Source organism: Rhinopithecus bieti, unplaced genomic scaffold (genome assembly GCF_001698545.2).
Source record: "Rhinopithecus bieti isolate Rb0 unplaced genomic scaffold, ASM169854v2 scaffold_11944, whole genome shotgun sequence".
In the NCBI taxonomy this organism is placed as follows: Eukaryota; Metazoa; Chordata; class Mammalia; order Primates; family Cercopithecidae; genus Rhinopithecus; species Rhinopithecus bieti.
Window position 1 is genome coordinate 4861292 of NW_016807378.1, and position 22784 is coordinate 4884075.

The 22784-nt window shown below is 44.6% G+C and overlaps 1 protein-coding gene across 2 annotated transcripts in view; it reads left to right on the forward strand.

The window, feature by feature from the left end:
- Positions 1–22784, forward strand: part of GALNT18 (polypeptide N-acetylgalactosaminyltransferase 18) — a 359386-nt gene that overhangs the window by 291088 nt on the left and 45514 nt on the right. For both annotated transcript variants that reach the window (XM_017881607.1, XM_017881608.1), the window contains exons 8-9: positions 7037–7174; positions 12719–12814. In XM_017881607.1, coding sequence (XP_017737096.1) covers positions 7037–7174; positions 12719–12814 — 234 coding nt within the window. The remainder of the gene's footprint in view (positions 1–7036; positions 7175–12718; positions 12815–22784) is intronic.

Sequence of the window (22784 nt, forward strand, 5' to 3'; positions counted from 1 at the left end):
GAAATGCCAGAGAAAAAGCAATGTTTCTCTGGTAGTTTTGTTTAGCCCTGCCATGTGTCAAGGTGAAACATGTGGAAATGACCTTGGACTGCTGAGTTGAGAGAACCCAACAGATGCCAGCCACATGATTCCAATCCACTTACCACCCTGTTGGCCTGGAGTTCATTGCTTGTGTTGCATTCTGTGTGAGACAGAGCTATCAGAGCTATCGACTACATGACCTCATTCTTTCCTCCCAAGGCCATAGCAATCCCGTTTGGAGTCCTTTAGGAAGCCTCTAATGGGGAAATGATTGATCTTCACTCAAAGTGTCCATATGAAAGCCCTGTTACCTAAACTCTACACCAAGCTAATGTTGCCCTGGTTAAATGATTGAGAAAGTTGACTGGTTCGTGGGTGGGAGCTTTTAGCCCACCTCGAGCCACACCACCACCGCAGGAGATCCCCTCTTGAGTTGGGTTGCATACTCCCACAATCAGTGAGGTTTCAGCAGTTGGGAGCGAGAATGAGGAGTGGAGAAATATCAACTAGAGTGCAGCCAACCCTAATGTACCAGCCCGGGATTGCGTTCCTGACAGTAAGAGTGTTTCCAGAGAATTGCAGTACCTTCTGGACTCATCGTCAGGATTGAATCACAGCATTCTGCCTGGGGTGTCAAGCCCTGTGGTAGGTGGTCTGTGATGACAAAATATTAAGAACACTTGGAAACTCCCCAGGAGCTCACCAGTGAGACATTGCAGGTCCCCAGGCTCTGCTTAGACTGGTGAGTTAGCATACTCTTACTGCCTTCTTTCTGTACCCCAGAGCTGCAAACCTTCTAGCCCTCTCCCCCTTGCAGCTGACAGGTGTTGAAATGCCCAGCAACCCAGTGAATGGTAGAGAATTGAGTGAATGAAAATAACTGAAAAGTGATGAAATTCAGTGTCTGTCTGTGACTCCTCAAGGTGGGTAGTTCAAATCAAATGGATAGGGGGAAGTGAACACAAGACACGTGAGAGGTGGAATTGCCCAGGATAAAGCCTTAGGTGGAGAAGGAAAGGATCAGTGTGTTTCCTAAAATAATTCTCTTTCCTTTCCTGTTCCCTGTGTCCAAATGTCCTCTCCTTCCTCTTATCAAGCTTGTACAGGGTCAATACTTCTTCATCTCCCAATCCTTCTCCCAAGCTATATTCTGATACTTCATCAAGACTGCTTTGTCAAGGTGAACATGGGTCTCCCAACTGCCTAATTTAAGGGACATTTTAAGGTCTTTAACCTATAGGATTTCACCTTTTCCTTGAATCTCTGTAGTTCCTTGGGTCCATGATTCCACACCCTGGAATCGCATCTCTCTCCAATTATTCCTAACTCTTCAAGGACTCCTCTTACCTTCACTGGGTGCTTACATGCTCCTGGGGTATCCATCCTTGGCAGACTGCTCTCATTATTTCCCATCTCCGTGGGTAATCTCATCTACTCTTGCATTGGACTCCCACCCATATGCTGCCTCCCTAATTAATATCTCTACCCCTGACTTCTGCCTTCACTTTCAGACTCACATCTCCAACTGCCAGCTGGACATCTCCTCTTGGCCGTTCCCATAGGCACTCAGACTGAATCTGACCAGCCAAACCCACGTTCTTCCTCCAGATCTGCTCCTGTTCTCATTCTGTCAGTTCATGGTGCCACCATCTTCCAGACACATGCGTTTGAAACTGACATCATCCTTCAGTCTTCCTCTCTCTCAATGCTCTGTCCCAGTCAATCACAAGCCCTCCTTCCCACCCGAATCTCCTCTCATGTCTGCATTCAGGCCCTGTTTTTTTCTCTGCTACAAGCTTCAGCTGGTTTTCCTGGCTCGAGTCTTTATCTCCTTCAAATCTATCCTCTACAATACCCAAAGTTATCTATAAAACACTCACAACGACCATGCCATTGCCCTGCTTAAAATCTTTAAATGAGGCTAGGTGCAGTGGCTTACACCTGTAATGCTAGCACTTTGGCGGGTGGATCACTTGGGGTTAGGAGTTCAAGAACAGCCTGGCCAACATGGTGAAACCCTATCTCTACTAAAAATACAAAAATTAGCCAGGCTTGGTGGCACGTGCCTGTAATCCCAGCTACTCAGGAGACTGAGGCAGGAGAATCGTTTTAACCTGGGAGGCAGAGGTTCCAGTGAGCCGAGGTTGTGCCACTGCACTCCAGCCTGGGTGACAGAGCGAGACTCTGTCTCAAAAAAAGAAAAATCTTTAAATGACTCCTTCTATGTACAAAATCAAACACAAAGCCCAGTGTTTGGCATGGCATCAAAGGTTCCCATGCTTTCTCCTCTGCCTGTATTTTAACCCCGCTGCCCACCACTCCCTGTTTTGAAGTGGGAACTGCCCATTACACACCGCCCATGCCATGCTGTTTTTCACGACTCAGTGCTTGCTCATCCTGCTTGGAATTCCCTACCCTCTACCTCTTCCTGTATGACCACCCATACTAAATATTCCCCATCCTTTGAGACTAGCTCCAGGGATCCCCCCTCTAGAAAGCCAGCTCCAACTGGTGAACGAGCTCCCCCTCCTATATATATCTGTCATTGCATGACCAGCCTGTGAAAGAGTGTTCTGTTATCTGAAAGTCTCCCTCTCATTAGAACAGTGGTTTTCAAATCTGGCTGAACTTCAAAATCACTTGGGTTCCACCGCCACAGATTACCACTTAATTGGTTTGGAAGGGGGCCCTGGAATCTGTTTTTTGAGAAAGTTCTTCAGAACCACTGAGAACCACCACAATACACCATGGGCTCTCTGAGGACAGATTGCTTTACATTTTTGTGTTATTATATCTAGCACAAGGCAGGGCGCATGGTAAGAGCTTGGTGACACCTTGCTGACACTTATTAATGAGTGAGTCTGCTGGCGGTGTGTGTAATCCCTTTCTTCCTTGGTTAGTGACTCCTAAAAGCAGACCTTCAGACCAACTGCATCAGAATCGCTTGGAGAACTTTTTTAAAAATACTCATCTGGGTCTCATCCTCAGAGAGGATTTTGAGTGGTAGGTGCCAGAATCTATAAAAAGCCCTCCAGGCTGAGATCTGGCCACTGCACTCCAGCCTGGGCGACAGAGCGAGACTCCGTCTCAAAAAAAAAAAAGCCCTCCAGATGAGAGGTTAGGGTGGCCAGGTTTGGGTAACACCTATTTAGCTCATCCTTCGCATTTTTCCAAACTCACCTCAAGTGTTGCTTACTCCAGGAAGCCTTATTTGACTGCTTACCTCCTTTGCCCCCAATCCTGGCCTCCATACAATGTAAGAAGAATGAGGCCCCTCTTCTATTCTCTTTCACTTTCTCTTCCTTTCCATGCCTCACACTTGTTCACAAAGAGTATGTTTACTTGTCTGAAACTCCCAGACTCTCCTTTCAGGCCGAGAGTGTGACATATTCCTATTTGTATACAGAGTGTTTAGGATAGTGTCTGACACATAATAAACAGGTGCTTGGTAAAGGTCAGTTGGAAAAGAAGAAGGAGGATGCATGGATGCTATATGCTTCACACAGTTTCCCTAGGAGGTTTACCAGCTGCCCCTGAGATAGCGATGTCCCAATCCCTTTTCCTCAGCTGCAAGCACATCTGTTCCCAATTTACTTAACCTTTCGTCTACAGCATCCCAGCTGCAAATATGGAGCTGGAGCCTGTCAACCCTGCCCAGGTGGCTGCCTTGAGAATTAAATAAGTTAATACATGTAAGGACCTTGATCAGTGCTTGGCACACAGAAAGTGCTAGTTAAGTGTTAACTCTTGTTGGTGCTGTGATTGTTTATGCTCTATACCTTCCTTCCACAGTTTTAAAATGCTCATGCTGGGCAGACATCCTCTGCTTGTTGCCTTCTAAGCTAAGGCCTCCTCAGAGCTGTGCACTGAGCAGAACTGGCCCTCTCACCTGCTCCCTTAGCACATCCAGTCCCCAGCTTTTGAAAGGCCAAAGAGCCTTCACCTCTTGCAACCTGCTACTTTAACTGAAAATCAGTTTATTTATCAATAAACAAAGTCTGCAGCAAAACAACAATATTTTCTTAAGCAGGGTTCAGGAGCTCTAGACTGCTTCTCTTGCCCAAAGACAGGCTGAGTGCTAGGGATGGCTTGTCATGTGCTTCAGTGATAGCCCTCCTTTAAGTCTGGCTATAAGGAATTTTGTGACTATGTGGCTGCAATACTGGACACTTTTATGTGGCTAAGTTAATATATTTGTTTCCTAGGTCTATGGTAACAAATTACCATGAACTTGATGGCTTCAAACAACAGAAATTTATTCTTTAACATCCAGGTGCCAGCAGAGCTGTGTTCCCTCCAGCGTCTCGAGGGGGGAGGGTCCTTCCTTGCCTTGGCCAGCTTCTGGTGGCCCTGAGGGGTCCCTGGTTGTGGATGTATCACCTTAGTCTCAGCCTCTGTCTTCACATGGCCTTCTCCTCTTTGTCTCTATGTGTGTCCAGACCACTCTTTCTTCCTCTTATAAAGACATCAGCCTTTCAGTCATTTATAGTCGCATACAGTCATAATTTAGGCAAGCCCTAAATGCAGGATGATTTCATTTTGAGATCCTGAATTAATTATATCTGCAAAGACCCTCGTTCCAAATAAAGTCCCATTCAGAGGTTCCGGGTAGACATGAATTTTAGAGAAGGCCACAGTTCAACTCACTACACCAAATATTTGGCAAAAGAGAAAGATGCATTTATTGTTTTCTAATAAGGGCCAAGGTGACCTTCTCAGAGGTTTACTTTCTTCTCAGTGTATGCCTCCTGCTTTGAGGATGGGTTTGATGAAATTTACAGTAAACACACAGTGCAGATATGCTGAACTATTAAAATGGAAAGGCAAAAGTCAATTAATACACAGGAACGGGAAGGGGACTTGATACTCAGAAAGATAAGCTGAACAAAGGGCTAGTTCTTGAGCTTCGTCGCAGGAGATGGCCACCTGGTGGATTGTATCTCTCTCATCTTTTACTGGATCATATGCAGGGAGGCAAACTTTGCCCTGTTCCTAAGTGCAGAAAGATACTTTTCCTATGGGAACCCAGAAGTTTAGGAAAACACAGAGGTCTTTGTGAGACAGGTTCTTCTAGTGGCTCCCTATAAAACAGACACAGTGTTAAATTTAGTCACATAAAGGCAATTATAACATGAAGGGAGAAGGAATGGATGGGTCCTGGGACAGTTTTCTGATATAAGGATAAAGTACCGTGGAGTGTAAAGGGTTAATACTTAATGAATGCTTTGGAGTCGGAGTGGAAAGTAGATTACATCTATTGCCAGTTCCTGTGTTCACCACTTCATAAATATTTTCTCCACCCAGCAGTGTAGCTCATGCTCAGTGCTAGGACTAGGGGCACAGAGGTAAGTCTGATGGAAGTTTCCTGACCTTAAGGAGCCAGAGTCTATCAGAGAAAGGCTCGGATAACAGCTGCAGAGAAGGCTCTGGGCAGGAGTGTGCAGCATACAAGTCACAGGTGAGGTCATTAAGAAGTACTAGGAAGCCGAAATAGCTCCTTGTCATTCTAGAACTTTAACCTTCAGGCTGTAGCAGGTTCAAATTTTTATATTGCCTGAACTCTTGTGAGCAAAAGGAATCTATCTCTTTTATATCTAAATTGTGTTTTCACTCAAGCCTACATTGTCTGATGTCAAAAATTTGCCTTGCTCGTGTCCAGATAAATGCAGCCATTTTTGTGATCTTTCTCAGATATTTTAGACAAAATCTGCCTGACCTCAGTAACTTGATCCCTGGAGTTGATGTTTGAACCAGGGATTTACACAGAGAGCGTATGGACCACAGTGTCGGTGAGAGAGAGCTCACTTCTTCATCTGCCCTCCACTCTGGGTTGACATCTTATGGGATACCACATGCCCCATCTGCATGCTGGCCTTCATCCCTGCCACGGTGTCATCCTCTGAGACGCACTGGGTCTTCATCAGATCCCCAGAGGATGGACCCCTCTGCAGCCTCTGCTTTTGCATCAGCTTTTTCTCAGCCAATTCTGTGCCCCATTCAACAGCTGGTGTGCAGGCCCAGGAATTCTTAGTGCTGCCCAAGTCTGCTCTACAAGCAATGTGGGGAGGGGGGCTTCTCTAGCCTTCTCACTCCTGGACACATTCACGTCTCACTTCTGCTCCCTGGCTGCTGCACCATGGTGGCTCAGGGGCCACCTCGCTGATGCTCCTGAGAAAGGAGGGAAACAAGTACTCTAGACGCCAAGACTCTCAGGCTGAAGGAGTCTGCTTCTCCTGCAAGGACTTGGTCTGAGGAGGCAAAAGAATGGCATCTTCCAAACACACAGAGTAACATTAAAAGCAGAAACTCTAGACCCAGGTTAATTGGATTCAAATCTCAGCTCCACCATTTATTAGTTGTGGGGCCTTGGGTAAGTTACCCAGGAGGTTACTGAACCTCTCTTTGTCTCAACTCATCATCCATAAAGGAGGATTATGTGGTGCTATTTTATAGGTGTGACTAGGACAACATACATACATATAAATAAAAGTAAATAAATATAAATATATACTGCATATCTCATTCAGAATACAGCCTAGCACTCTGGAAATGTTTAAGCCTTAGCTGTTATGATTCTTAGGAATAGTATTAGAATTAGCATCATTTCATCTCAAAGCTTTTTCCTTCCCCTCTCTCTCTCACCTTAAAGCTCAGAATCTCTCACTTTGCCTCTTGAGGTAGGGAAAAGCTTTATTCAGATGGATTCTTCCCATTTCTTTCATCTACATCCAGACTGTAGCTTTTTTTTTTTTTTTCTTTAAGGATTTGGCATCTTGATTTTCAATGGCCTTTGATGACAGTGCCCGGCAATGCTGACCTCGTGTTTCATAGTCTAAATGAGGATGGTTATGGGGTTAAGGTGCCCGTGGGAAAATGCAAGAGTTAACGTGCCACGTGGTCCCTTCACTAGTCTCTAGGAATCTTGGTTGACGGCACAAGGTCATCCCAAAGTAAAGTTTGGGGAGAAGCTGCAACCTGGGAGTGGCTTCATCTCTGCTTCCGCGTCCCTGTGCAGGACTCAGGAATTGACATCGGGGACATCACCGCAAGGAAGGCTCTGAGGAAACAGCTGCAGTGCAAGACCTTCCGCTGGTACCTGGTCAGCGTGTACCCAGAGATGAGGATGTACTCAGACATCATTGCCTACGGTGTGGTAAGGAGCTGTCCTCCTCCGGGTTTCATTCAGACACAGACAGAAAGAAGCATAGTGAAGAAAGGGAGAGGAGGGAAAGAGCCTCTCAGCTGCTCCCGTGAAGAACTGCAGTAGGCCTGGGGAGCGGGCGCGGGTTCTGCACCTGCAAGCCTTGACTTTTACAGCCCAAACCCCTCCAGTCCCTTGAGAGAGGTACTTGTTTCCTTTATAGTCCTAAGCAATTCAGCTCTGGCCCCACACCTGCATATTCCACTTAATAAAACACACAATAAAGCAGTTAGCTTAAGATTGAAAGGTAAGGTAACAAACACCTGCTGTTTTCCCAGCTGGGGTGCCTGAGGGTCTATGAGTCACCCTGTGTGCCTCCCCTACCAAGGGGCTGATGCCTTCCATTCACATGCAAAGCCTCCCTGAGAAGAGTTCTAGAAACAGGGCCATCTTGAGTTTATTATATTTGCTGTATTTTTAGTACTGCTTGTTGATGGGCACAGAGCAGTTCTCCCTGATGAGAGGGAGCAAGGTGGAGGGGGCAGAGCATAGGGTTTGGAGTCAGAAAGACCTGGTTCAAATCTTAACCAGGCTGCTTCCCAGGTAAGTGTCTTAATGTCATGGGCCTCAGTTTCTTCATCTGTTAAACAGGGGTAATTCAGTACTATCCCTGTAGAGTAAAAGAAAATCTAAGATTTGTAGATATGTGACCTTAGACGAAAATGTATTTTCTGTCTAAGGTTAAAATACTTCGAATATGATAAACTCTCCCATTTTCTCAATATTCCCTCGACCATACAGGTCAAATGCCATAAGGTATTTTAAATGGTATTTTGATTGATTTTTGGCTATCTCGCCTGGCTTTTGCTGACTTACAGTCTGAACACATAAACTTTTGCCATGACAAGCCCTCAAGACTACTCTGTAGGATTAATTATATTATCTCCATGTCACAGATGGGGAAACAGAGTCAAAGAGTAATTTTCACAAGCTCACATAATCAGCAGTGAAACCAAGTCTAAAAAAACCAGCTTCTGGTATCACTCTGATTCCTTCCTTTGGAGAGTGTCTCCTCAGACCTTTTTTGATATCTCAAGATGAAAACTTGAAGGAAGAACTGAGGTCTCTTCTTTTGATGAGCTGTGGTTAGAGCTGAGTTCAAAGCCTGCCCCAGATGAACAGGACAATTGCCTATGAGCGGGAAGAATCTGCTGAGAGATTGGGCTCAGTGCTCCCTATGCCCCCCCAAACTCTTATATACATCCTAGGATTCCAAAGCAGACAGAACTGGAATCCTAGACCCACCTCCTCTACCCCCAGGGTCTCTGTTATCCAGAAGACCAGCTTGTAGGAGACAGTCTTATCCTCCCATGAGTGTCCCCATGGCATGGTTGACATATCCCAAGAGAACCATGCAGTGACCTCTCATCTCTCCACTTCTCAGTCTGGTGCAATTCACATCTCAGCAAACACCTCAGCTAGTGCTGCTTAGGTAGTACCTGAGTCTCCAGATCATGTTGTCACCATGGAAACACATTGCACTGTAAGGTGCCTATCTGTCCCATTCACCTCCCCAGAACCATCCTGAGGACACAGCTGCCTTTGATGCCCCACACTCTACCCATAGCAAGCTATGTGGGCTGCTTGGCCATGGTGGAACCCAATCCTAAAAGAAGAGTTATGCTGCTGTGGCTCCAGAGAAACTATTGGCCCCAAGCCTCCGTGAGCCAGGGCAAGCTTCTGGATTCATGTTCTCAGCAGGCTGTCAGCTGTGGCCAAGCAAGATTAGCCAGACTCCCCCAGAGAGGCAGGAGAAGCAGTAACAGTAGAGGTGTGTACATGTGCCCACTGCAATTTTGGGTCCTGGCCAAAGGCATTCTCATCCTCCAAGCAAAAACATCTCATCTTATGCACATGTGCAACAGGTTTACCATGTAGCCCCTCCATGCCACCCCCAGAAACATTTGGTTTGTCAAATAGTAAGTGGAAAATACAGGGTTGTGATCTAGATCTGTCTGAGTTCAGAGCCGGGCCTATTTTTACTGTCACACTGAAAACCATTCGCTTGTCATCCCAAAGGGCTGAGCTGTGTTAGCCATCCCTGTGGCTGACAGAGGACTCTGACCCCCTGCACATTCATCAGCCCGCCACTGCTCAGGGCCCAGCCAGCCTCCCCTCCCTCCTGCCTCCTCCACGGGCCAAGCCCCTACATGAGCAGAGACATGCCTGCTTGTCAAAGAGCATAATAAACTCTTAATGGGGCAACCTGGCTGAAGATGGGCAAAGTGGGATGCAGCCACAATAGCAAGAGTATTTGCTGGGTCTGACTCATTCTTCCTGGTAATTATTTTTATCCTAAAATGAAGAGACCAGATGCCTTTTCAGGAGCATAATTTCTTTTTCCTTTTTCTATTTCAACTCATGACCAAATGACATTGTTCAGGACAAATGACTTCTGGGACTCTGAGTTGAGCCAGTATCAAGTCTATAGCCCAGCCCATTAATCCACTAATGGGCCCCATTAATGACTCCTGCAGGCCTAAGGACCTGTGGGCCCCATCGTGTGGGCATAAGTTTCCCCTGGATCATTGAGCTCCATGTCCAAGAGATGGAAGAGCATTGGATTAATCACAGCTTTGGTGCTGAGAGTAGAGATGGAGGGGCATCGGGAAACAGACATGCCTGACTTCTGAATGTTAGCTTTGCCCCTTAATGGCTATGTAAACTTGACAAGGTGCAAAACCTTTGTGGTCACAGTAATGCCATTTCATTGGGCATATTTTACAGTCTCAGGATTATAGCCATTTGCATTATGGAAAGAGCTTGGGTTTTGGAGTCTGACAGACCAGCTCTATCACTTGCCCGACTATGATTCCATTCATTTGGGAATGCCATTCATTTACTCATGTTTTTCATGTACCCACTCACTCACCCACTCAACAAGTGTTGACTCTCTCCTTTGTGCCTGGCCTATATGATATCCAATGAGACTGAGACCCAGTCTGATGACTAACAGGGGAGACAAACAAGTGAAGAAGGAACAAGAATGCAACTGGTTAAGTGCTACCCTAAGATAAATGGGGTGCTAGTGAAGCACAGGGCAGTGATCTCATACAAGACTTGGGTTGGGAAAGGCTTCCAGAGTGACAGATAAGCTAAGAGCCAAGGGAAGAGGCAAAGAGGAGGCCAAGACCAAGGGCGATGTAAGGAAGTGTCCACACAGGCTGAATAGCACTACAGACAGGGAGGAGAGTGGAACTTGTTCCTACACCACAGTTCCTTCATCCTGGCTAGTCATTATGACAATTAGGTGAGACATATGTGGAAAGCACTTCACATGGTACCTGACACATAGACACATTCCTAAAAGCTAGTTTCCCTGAATGGCTTTGAGGAAGGTTATAGCAGTAATAATAGCAGCCAACAATTATTGCAACATTTGTTATTTGCCAGGCCCTATGCTAAGCACTTGCAGGTATTGTTTCACTTAATCCTCATAACAGCCTTATGAGGTAGGCACTATTATTATTCCTCTTTTAGAGGGGAGAAAACAAACAGGAAGGAGTTACATTGCTTTATTCAAGATCCCACAACTGGAGCCAGGTTTCCATCCCAGCCTGTTGCTTCTAGCTGCTTCAGTGGACTACCTGCCTAAGGGGTGGTGGGGGTGGGGGGTGGGCAGGAACGACACAGAGCCAGGGAGGACTTTATCAAAAGACACCCACCCTCTCACCCAAGCACTGGCATTAAGAACCTAGGGGAAAGCCAAGTCTAACATCAGGGCTCTCCAGGCCTTCCTCTTTGCAACAGCAGTTAGCAGATTTTCCTAATGGGTTACAGTGCTTGGCTTTAGATATGACACCCACCTCTTTGTGGGCTGTAGGACGAGAACAACGTGTGTTTACATATGCTCTTCCCACTAAGGCAAACCAAGGAATTGGTTTATAATGGAGGATTTGCTGCAGAAATGCTACCAGGGGCTCTGCCTGAGACACACGTTCATACAGTATTTCTTCAGAATCTCTGAACTGCGAGTTTGGGATTAAGGTGCTACCACCCAGTAGAGGAAAGGAAGCTCAGAAGAAAAGAATTCAACTCTGTTCCTTGTCCCATGTTAGGAAAGGGTATGCTTGGAGCACACATGGGCCTCTGGTTGTCGGCTCCATCTCATGCCTCTTCATTGGCTTCATTTCACTCCTGCCACAAGCCATCAGGAGTACAAAGGCCCTGCTGCTGTCTCTGGCCTCCCCCGACATAGATGGCCTCCCTGTGGCCTCTTGTCCTTGTCTTCCCTGGATTCTGTTCTCCAGTCCCCTGTTCTGGGCAGAGTGTTTTGATTGCTAAGGAGAGAACCCCAGTCAAGCCAGCTCAAGTTAAGGTGAGGTGGGTGAAGGTACCACAGACTCTTACAGGAGTAGGAACTGAAGTACAGCTGGACATGGACACTACAGCTGGGAAGCCACTGAAGCTGCCGCAGGGGCAAGATGGTCTCTCTTGTCTCTCATTCTGTCTGCCTCATGCATCATCACATCCTTGATCACAACTGGCTTTCTCTGCTTGCACATGGCCATGGCCAACAGAACCCACCCCCCCCCCATGCCCAGTTTAAACAGCCTTGCAATTCTAGTGGCCACCACCCACCAATTATAGTCTCTGGGTCCTGTTTAGGTTCCTAAGACAGATAAGAGGGTGATGAGGTGGGGAGGAGAGAGGGAGAGAAAGAGAGTGATTAATTCTGAAGTGTGGATCGGTGCCCACCATGGTCCACTCAATTGTGGCCGGTGAGCAAGGCTATGAGGACAATGGGCTACCCTTTCCGAGGGCTGAGAGTGGGTTTAAGCAAGAAAGTGACATTGAATGTCAGCTCTCTTACCCAGACATGTGTTAATTGCCGAGACTGGATCCATCCACCCGTAGGTGAGGGTAAGAGATGCCGTTCTCTTCTCCTGCTCCCACCCTGGCCCCCTCCTCTCTTATTCTACCACCCGACCTCCCACTATGGAAGAGCCTAAGCAGGTGGGCCACCATGGGGCCTGGCCAAGCCACTGCTGGGTCTGCAGGAGGCAGAGAGCTTCTGGTCCCAGGGGACCTCTGAGGCCTGAAAATAGCTAACATGTTGCCCATTTTCCCCAACACTCAAGAGCAAAGATTTCTCTCAGGGACACTTGAAGGCTGTTGTTCCACCCCTGAGGAAGTGGAGGGGCTGAAGAGCAAGCACCATCTTGTGTGTGACATGCATGCGCTGAAGAGCAAGCACTGTCTTGTGTGTGCACATGCATGTGTATCTCTTATTTTTGCCCAGACTGTCTCAATTCCCAGAACCCAGCTCACTGTTTAATGACATGTAAGTGTTTCTCCTTCAAAGAAGGCTGGTCTCCCCTCAGCACCTTTATGCAAGGCAAAAGCTGGTGCTTGTTGGTTCTATAGTGTTCAAGGGCCTTGGGCTGATTATGGAAATGAAATATGTCCAGCAGAATACTTGTTTCTCCAGAGTTAATGCATTTGCTTTCTCTGTTCCTCTCTCTGTGGTGTGGCCATCTGGTCTCTGATGTTCAGCTGCAGAATTCTCTGAAGACTGATTTGTGTCTTGACCAGGGGCCAGATACAGAGAATGTCCCCATCATGTACATATGCCATGGGATGACGCCTCAGGTGAGTCCTCTAAGAGATTCCTATGCCAGGAGTGTGCATGTGAGTGCCTGGCGTGGGGAAGGAGAGCTAGGCTCTGTCATGGCAGCTCTGGGACCAGGAGCCACTGGGGCTTTTCATTAGGGCACATCCTCATGAGCTGAAGAGGATGGGTCACACCTGCCTTGCCTGGAAGGAAGGTGGAAGAGTGGATGCTATGACTCCAGGATCCTCCAGGATGGGGAGGATGAAAGGGGTTACATTTCTAAAGAGAAACACCTGCTTCCTTTGGGGAAACTATGGGTACATCACAGTTCTGACTCTGACAACCAAGCTGCTCCCTAGCAAGAGTAGGAGGTTCTCCCAAGCTCCCTGAAATGTCAGAGTCCCCTCAGAATGCCATGGCATGGTCTTCAGCTCTGCCCTTTAGTAGATCATAGCTGGGGCCAAAATTTATAGCCATGGGCCTTCTTTCCAGCTCTTCTTCTGACCTTCTCCTGGTGGAGAACGAAGGGCAGCTACCGGGAAAATAATTTATTCTTACAAATTCTCCATTCCTAGTCTAAGCTTAAGATACTCAAAGAGGATGCCAAGACACAGGCAGGAGAAATGGTTCGTTGAACAAAGTACAGCAGACAACCCTTGACCAAGAATGTCATAGGCTGACCTGTTCTGAATTGATAACATTCCCAGAGTTTACCTATCTCCAGAAGTACACAAGGATTTAAAAAGATATTTGAGCATATAAGATATGCCTATGTGTGCAATTACAATTAAAAGAGTATTTAAAAGAGCTGTTGCCTACCAAAACACACAACTGAAGGACATCATAACGTGTATGTCACTATGTGTGTGAATGATGAGCCCTCCCAGGGATTGTCCATTATGATCGCTACCATCTTGTCCTTTTGGGGGACTGAGTTGCTGTGATATTACTGGCTGGTTAATTGCAGGCCAGCAGATCAGGTTACGCCCACAGGACCCAGTATGGCAACACATTCTTCATTGTTACAATGGTGTGACATTTTTAATGAGTGACTATCTTTTTAAACATTATATTGAAGTAAAACATATATAGAGGGAATACATGAATTATAAGTGTACAGCTTAATCAATTTCCAGACTGAACACGCCCAGATCAAAAATAAGAGCATTGCTGTCTGATTTTGAATTCTACATAAGTAGGATTATATAGTATATATTTTCTTATGTTGACTTCTTTCATAATTATATTTTTTTAATTTTTATTTTTATTTCAATGGTTTTTGAGATTCAGGTGGTTTTGGTTACATGGATACTTGGATAAGTTCTTTAGTGGTGATTTCTGAAATTTTAGTACACCCATCACCCAAGCAGTGCACATTGTACCCAGTATGTACTCTTTTATTCCTCACCCCTCCTCCCAACCTTCCCCGCCACATCCCCAAAATCCATTATGTCATTCTTATGCCTTTGCCTCCTCATAGCTTAGCTCCCACTTATATAAAAGCAAAATCATACGATATTTGGTTTTTCATTCCTGGATTACTTCACTTAGAATAATGGCCTTCAGCTTCATCCAAGTTACTGCAAAAGACATTATTTTATTTCTTTTTATGGCTGATTAGTATTCCATGATGAATATATACCACATTTTCTTTATCCACTCGTTGGTTGATGGGCACTTAGGTTGGTTCCATAGTTTTGCAATTGTGAATTGTGCTGCTATAAACATGCGTGTACATGCATCTTTTTCATGTAATGACTTCTTTTCCTTTGGGTAGATACCCAGTAGTGGGATTGCTGGATCAAATGGTAGTTCTACTTCCAGTTCTTGAAGGAATACCCATACTGTTTTCCATAGTGGTTGTACTAATTTATATTCCCACTAGCAGTGTAAAAGTGTTCCACACACCAAAAGAAATAATCATTAAACAGACAACCCACAGTGTGGGAGAAAATATTCACAAACTATGCATCCAACAAAGGATAAATATCCAGAATCTACAAGAAGCTCAACAAATCAACAACAACAATAAAAACATAATCTCATCAAAAAGTGGGCAAAGGACATGAATAGACAATTCTCAAAAGAAGATATACAAACAGTCAACAGACATATGAAAAAAATGCTCTGCATCACTAATCATCAGGGAAATGCAAATTAAAACAACAATGAGATACCACCTTACTCCTGCAAGAATGGCCTAACTAAAAAGTCAAAAACCAATAGATGTTGGCATGGATGTGGTGAAAAGGGAACTCTTTCATCATTACATTTCTGAGATACATCCCTGCTATTACATGTAGTTGTAATTTGTTCATTTTAACTACTATGTAGTATTCCATTTTATAAGTATACCATAATTCATGATCTATTCAACTGCTGATGGACACTTGAACTATGGCCAGTTTGGAAGTATCATGAATACTGCTGCTATGAACAGCCTTGATCATGTCGTTTGGTATACATATATGCTCACTTCTTTTGGATTTATGCCCAGAAGCAGAATTGCTGAGTCATAGGATTGACATATGTTCACTTTTAGTATACATTGCCTGTATTAGTCTGCTCAGGTTTCCAAAACAAAATATCACAGGCCTTAAACCACATAAACTTATTTTCTAACAGTTCTGGAGGCTGGGAAGCCCAAAATCAGAGTGCTGGCCAATTCAGTTTCTGGTGAGGGCTCCCTTCTTGTCTTGAAGATGGCCACCTTCTTGCTGTGTCCTCACATGGGAGAGGCAGATAGCACACAACAATGAGCTCTCTGGTGTCTATTCTCATAAGGATGCTAATCCTGTCAGGTCAGGGCTGTATCCCTGTGACCTCACTTAACCTTAACTTAAAGATTTGAAAAATTATCAGCTATCTATGTTGCAAAAAACTGAGAAAGCTCTTTCTGAAAAGAATGCTAACGTGTGGCTCGTGGTAAAGAGAACATGAGTTTGACTTAGGTGGACTTTGCCAGTCATTTCAACAGAAGCCAGGAATAGAGATGAAATTACACCTGTAGAGAGACTGCCAGTTTGAACTAAAGGGGAGACAGAGAAAGTGGGATGGAATGAAAGAATGCTGTTCGACTTTGGAGTCCATAGGACCATAAGGACCATAGAGCTATTTGGCTGTGAATGTGCTCTATTCCTCAAGAAAATGAAGAATGATGCAAAAGGCATTTTTAGGGATTGTAAGGACTACCACTCCCACATAAGGCCAGGAGAAGGGCTGGTGCCCTGTCTAGCCTAAGGGCCAGGGCCACCCCACACAGCCATGGTAGTGATGCTGGCACCCCAGTGGGCCTGGAGGGCAGAACATTGAGCCAAAGAGGGCTATTCTCAAGCCTTAAGAGCTAATGGAATTTGACTTGCTAAGATTTTGAGCTTGCTTGGGACTCATCACTCTTTCCTTCATTCTGATTTCTCCTTCTGGAATGAGAATATCTATTCTATGCCTTTCCCACAGTTGTGTTTTGGAACCACATGACTTACCTAATTCCACAGGCTCACATTCGAAGAGAAATTTTTCCTTGGGATGAATTGTACTTGGAGTCTCATTTACCTGATGTAGATGATATTTAGTTGAGACTTTGAACTTTAGAGTTGATGCTAGAATGAGTTAAGACCTTTGGGGCTGTTGGGATGGAATGATGTATTTTGCACGCCTTAAAAACATGCATTTGGGGAAGCCAGGGGCAGATTGTTATGGACTGCATTGTGCCCCTCCTTGAAAATCATATGTTGAAACCCTGACCCTGGTAGTATTTCAAGTGAGGAAGTAATTAAGGTTAAGTCAGATCATAAGGGTGGTGCCCTAATCTGATAGGATTAGTGTCCTTATAAGAGTAGACATCAAAGAGCTTGATCACTAGCTTTCTTTTCTCTCTACCATGAAAGACATAGTGATACAGCAGCTGTCTGCAAGCCACGAAGTAGTTCCTCAGCAGAAACTAAATTGGCCAGCATCTTGATCTTGGACTTCCCAGCCTCCAGAACTGTGAGAAAATAAATTTGTTATTTATGCCACCTAGTCTGTGGTACTTTGTGACAGCCTGAGCCAATGAATACACTGCCAAACAATTTTCCAAAATTGTTGTACCAATTCTTACTTCTCCCAGCTTTATATTAGAGTTCTAGTTGCTCTACATCCTTGCCAACATTTGGTATTACCCATATTTTTATAGCCATGGTAGTGGGGGTATAGTACTATCACTCTGTGGTTTTAATTTGCAGTTCTCTGATTATTAATGAAGTTGGGCACCTGGGTTTTCAGCATAGAATGTCTTCATGTTATCCTTGAATGTGGGCCAAGGTAGCCAGGTCACAAGTAGTCAGTCTTTCCACAAATTCTTGCTCTGCTTTCTGATACTTGTGATCTTATCTGGACCATTGGATAAATGTTGAATGTTTTGTCTGTGTGATGGTAGGTGTTGGCCTGAGCAGAGGTTGCCAGTTCTCTACCAGCTGCAGATGATACAATATGGGACAGTATCTGTCATAGTTACAGTGTGGATTCTGGAGCCAGATTGCCTGAATCTAAATACCAGCTTTGAACCTTTCTAGTTGTAAAATCTTGGCAAGGTTTTAAAATCTGGGCCTAATTTTTAAATTTGTAAAATGTGGATTAATAATGGTAGATATACCAAAAAGGTTGTTGTGAGGATTTAATACATGTAAAATATTTAAAACAATACCTGGTATGTAGTAAGTCCTCAATAAATGTTATCTATTAGTATTTCTATAAGGATAGTATTACCATTATTACTCCACTTTAATCCTGACTCCTGTTCAATGTAAATACCCTCAAGGTTCTAGCTGCAACCAACCCTGGACTGACTTTCCTTGACCCCATGGTGCCATCTGCCATGGGGGCCTGCCCTGGTCAAAACCTACCCATAGGCCAGACACGGTGGCTCATACCTGTAATCCCAGCACTTTGGGAGGCTGAGGCAGGCAGATCACCTGAGGTCAGGAGTTAGAGACCAGCCTAGCCAACATGGCAAAACCCTGTCTCTACTAAAAATACAAAAAAATTAGCCAGGCATGGTGGCGCACACCTGTAATTCCAGCTACTCGGAAGGCTGAGGCTGGAGAATCACTTGAACCTGGGAGGCAGAGGTTGCGGTGAGCTGAGATTGCACCACTGCCCTCCAGCCTGAGTGACAGAGTATGAGACTCCATCTCAAAAAAACAAAACAAAACAGAAAACCCACCCATAAACTACTGGAGCATCACTGAGTTACTATGGCACCGAAAATGTAAGGGAGTTAAGGAAAGGGCAGTGAAGTGGGCATTGGGATGCTTGAGTTCAAGGGTTTGTCTTGCCACACAATTGCAACATCACCTTAATCTTCTGTGGGCTTTTATTTTGTTTTACTATTTTATTGAGGTAGAATTTTATACTAAAATACACAAATCTTAAGTGCACAATTCTTTTTTTTTTTTTTTTTTTTTTTTTTTGGGGGAAAATTTTTAAATAAAAAACACAAATTTTAAGTTCAAAATTTTTTTTTTTTTTTTTTTTTTTTTTTTGAGATGGAGTCTCGCTCTGTCGCCCAGGCTGGAGCACAGTGGCCGGATCTCAGCTCACTGCAAGCTCCGCCTCCTGGGTTTACGCCATTCTCCTGCCTCAGCCTCCCGAGTAGCTGGGACTACAGGCGCCCGCCACCTCGCCCAGCTAATTTTTTGTATTTTTTAGTAGAGACAGGGTTTCACCGTGTTAGCCAGGATGGTCTCGATCTCCTGACCTCGTGATCCACCCGTCTCGGCCTCCCAAAGTGCTGGGATTACAGGCTTGAGCCACTGCGCCCGGCCAAGTGCACAATTCTTAACTTTGTATGCACTGTACGATCACCATTAAGTTCAAACCTATGATTCCAGAAGGCTTCCTCATTTGTCCTCGTGGTCATACCTCCACCCAAAGGTAAGGATTGTTTTGACTACTCTCACCACTGATGAGTTTCATCTGAGCCTGTATTTCTGTCTACAGATGATGAAGCTGGACTGGGTTTCTTTAGGCCCAACACTCCCAGCTCTGACAATCTGCTTATCTCTAATTCCTTTGTTTTGAAATTCAGTTGGCCTGGGAAACTGTGAATTTGTGCTTGCCAGGAATGCTAGGAACTGCCTTTGTAAATAAGCTTCTTGATGTGAAGCTGCAGCGAGTCTCAAAGACTTGGGTCTCCCTTCCCCATCCCCTAAAGCCACAGAACACTCATGCAGCTGGGCTGTACAGGTAGCACTTGGTGTCCGGGTGACCTTTCACGCCAGGCCGTGCTCAGATGCACAACTGTCAGTGCTGTGTAGGGAGGTTTGGGACCAGTCTCAGATGACACACATTTCCCAGGAAGGGGTAGGGATGCTGCTATGGCAGGACTTTGTTGAGGCTGTGGCCTGCCCACTGAGCTGGGAGAGCTGGAAAGGACAAGGTTATCCTGGGGATGGGCTGTGTATTCCCAACCTGAGCTCCTACATCCACCCATGATAAATGCAGGGGGAGGGGATGAGTGAAGGGTAAGGGGATGCTGTCTGGCAAGGCTTCCCAAAGGCATCTTCCAGACTGCAAGAAGTTCACTGCTCATGGAAGAGTAAGAAAAGGGGTACTCTAGGATGTGCTACCTGAGGATGAAGTCAGGGTACATCTCAGAAGGAGACTGTGGAAAGGTGAGGACTCCAAAGATCCTCTGAATCCTGCAGACTTGGCCCAAATCAAACATTCAACATGCATTTCCAGGGATGTCACCCCCTCCTACTGGCAGCTCTCAGCAAAATCTTTCTTGTTACCATGGCCACATAGGACAAGGAGAACTTTGGGAAAGTCACGCATACGAGGATGGAACTGTCACATGCCATTGTGCAGATTGTGCACTGTACAACTGCAGGAGATGGAGGTGGCACTTCACATTGTTGCCTGGGGAATATAGAGCAACGCAGGGTAATGGTATTTCTGACCTCTCCTATGGAACCTTACATATTCATCCCTAAACATCACATTTGATAGGAAACCTGAAAATGCTGAAAGACAATTTCTGAGGCAATATACAGTGATTAAGAACCAGACTATATGGGTTTAAATCCCAGCCATGCCACTTACTAACTGAGTCTCTTAGGTGAGTGTCTCCTCATGCTTCAATTTTGTTGCCTGGAATGAAATTGGCTGGTGGTTGGTGGCCCCTTGGCTTGTAGCAGCATAAGAGAGAATATAGTAGTGCCAACTTTGCGGAGTTGTTATAAGGATTAAATAAATCAATGCACATAAAGCGTTTAGAGAACAAAACCTGGTACACAGTCATTGCTTACTAAATGTTGGCTATTGTTATTATTACCAGATTGGTAAAGACACTTGAGACCGTGTCCTTGAATTAATAGAATAGGAATTGTTTAGCTTAAAAAGAGAACAGATTTAAGGGGGATGTTAAAACTCCTTCCAAATTATAAGGACGCAGAGTTTTGGCTGAGCATGAGGAAACTCTTCCCAATCATTGGCTCAGGTTATTTTGACATCTCCATCATCAGCACTAAGCCATGTTTGGCAGGCTCTGGGGACATTCTGAAGGATTTTTATATCATGTAGGCTCTTAAGCTAAGGAATTCCTAAGGGCTCTTGCACCCTGGAATTCTATGACTTTTTAATTCATTACCTTGTCCAAATCAAGGTAATGGCTCGTAGCAGCATAACTCTACCCTTCACATGACATTCTCTGTGTGTGTCTGTGTCCATATTGCTCCTTTTCAATGAACAGCATTCATGTGCCAGATACTGTTCTTGGCCCTGGGAAACAGGGATGAACCAGAAAAAAGTGACTGTCCTTATGAAGCTACATTCTGGTACTAGAAACAGACTATTCTCTATTTTCTAATCTTCAAATCTTTACCACAGCCGAGATTTGAACTTATTTCTCTCTTGAGCATTACATATGGGCAACATTTGAGCTTCATGACTTGGATTTCAGCCAGCAATGGCCAAGAATGGTGAAAGTGTAGGAAGGGCAAGAAGGCAGGACTGCAGGCTGGCCCCGTTCATCTTGCTGACTTTGTAAGATGGTTAAGCAGGTACTGAGTGCATTTGAGGAACTGAGTATCTATAGGCATTTTCTAAAGAAAAATGTTAAAATAAGATGGAGAGATTAAATGCAAAAGTGGTTCATGTCCTATGGGGAAATAAAATTATAGCTTTTCATGTGATCTTTTCTACACAGACAGAAATCTAGGAGTTAGTGTACAACTTCATAGTGTCTGAGTGAGAATTGAAAGGTAAATAGCAAAGTCAAACATGAGTACGTTCTCTTGGAAAATTACATACTCTTGGGTGTGCCTGTTAATGTCCTAGGATAATATTAAAACGACAGGCCACCTCCCTTCTTTGTTTTTGCCTTATTTCTAGGTTTCAGGTATTTTTCTTACTCTTTTCACAAAGTTTGTTGAAGGTTGAGGGACACTCTAGGCCACTAGTGACTCAGTGACTCTTATGGGTCACAGTTTGACCATGTGACCTTTTCCCCTGCAGAAGTTTCCTGGGGCTGCCATAACAAAGTACCACAAGCTGCATGGCTTAAACAACAGAACATGTCTCACAATTCTGCAGCTTAGAAGTTTGAGATTGGTCTCAGTAGGGCCAAGCTCCCTCTGAAGGCCTAGGAAAGATTTTACTCCAGGCTCTTTCCTAACTTCTGCTGGTCCCTTGGCTTGTAGCAGCTTAACATCACACTTCTCATGGCATTATCAGTCTGTGTGTCTGTGTACAAATTGCCCCTTTTTATAAGGACACTACTCATGTTGGATTAAGGGGTCCATTCTACTTCTGTGTGACCTCATGCAAATGTAATTATATCTGCAATGACTCTATTTCCAAATAAGATTACATTATGAGGTACTGGGGGTTAGGACTTTCACATATGAATTTTGGGGTGACACAATCCAACCCGGGTCACCTCCAAGTGGAAATGGAAACCTGACTCTCACTTTCTAGGCCAAAAAGCGTCTCCTATCACTTCCTCTCTCATTTCATTGGCCAGACATGGCCCTGCCTGACTCAGAGGGGTAGCAAGTTGTGGTTTTTCTGTGTGTCCAGGAGGTCTTGTCTTTGTCACAAGAACTTAGATATTTTCTAAATCAATGTTACCTCTGACAAATAAAAAAAAAATAAGAAAATGGCATCTGGGATGTGAACTGACTTGCCTGAAGTCACACTGCAAGTTACTGGCAAAGATGGAACTAGGAAGGATGCCAGTATTTTGACTTCCAGTTTCTCCTTCATTGTTTCATTCATTCATTCATCAAACATATAATAGATTGTCTTTTATGAAGTCCTCCTATTTTGGAAAGTTTCATTTTCCTTGAAGAAGAAGCTTGGTCTGGCAATAAAAAACAAAACTGACAAGTGGAACCTAAAGAATTTCTGCATAGCAAAAGAAACTATTAACAGAGTAAACAGCCAACATACAGAATGGGAGCAAATATTCACAAACTATGCATCTGATAAAGCTCTGCTATCCAGAATCCATAAGGAACTTAAATAACTCAACAAGCAAGAACAAATAACCCATTAAGAATGGGCAAAGGACGTGAGCAGACAGTCATCAAAGGAAGACATACAAGCAGCCAACAAACAATGAAAAAATGCTCATCATTACTAATCATCACAGAAATGCAAATCAAAACCACCATGAGATACCATCTCCCACCAGTCAAAATGGCTGTGATTAAAAAGCGATAGGAAGAGTTTTGTGGAGCAACTTATAGTGGGATCCAGTGGGGCCCAAAAATATTGGAGACCCAAAGACATCTTGGGCCGGACAAAGAGACAGGTTTCACATCTGTGTTTAAACCTTTTGAGAGACTGTGCTTCAATGTCATTGAAAAAGTTCACTCTGTTGTCGTTGTGATATTCCTAGGTCTCAGAGAAGGCCTTGGATAGGAGAAAATAGAGTGTAACTAATCAAATTAGTGAGGTGAAGCTGCTGAGAACCATGCTAATTAGTTAATGCGTAAACGTAACCATTTTATTTAAATTAGCAGC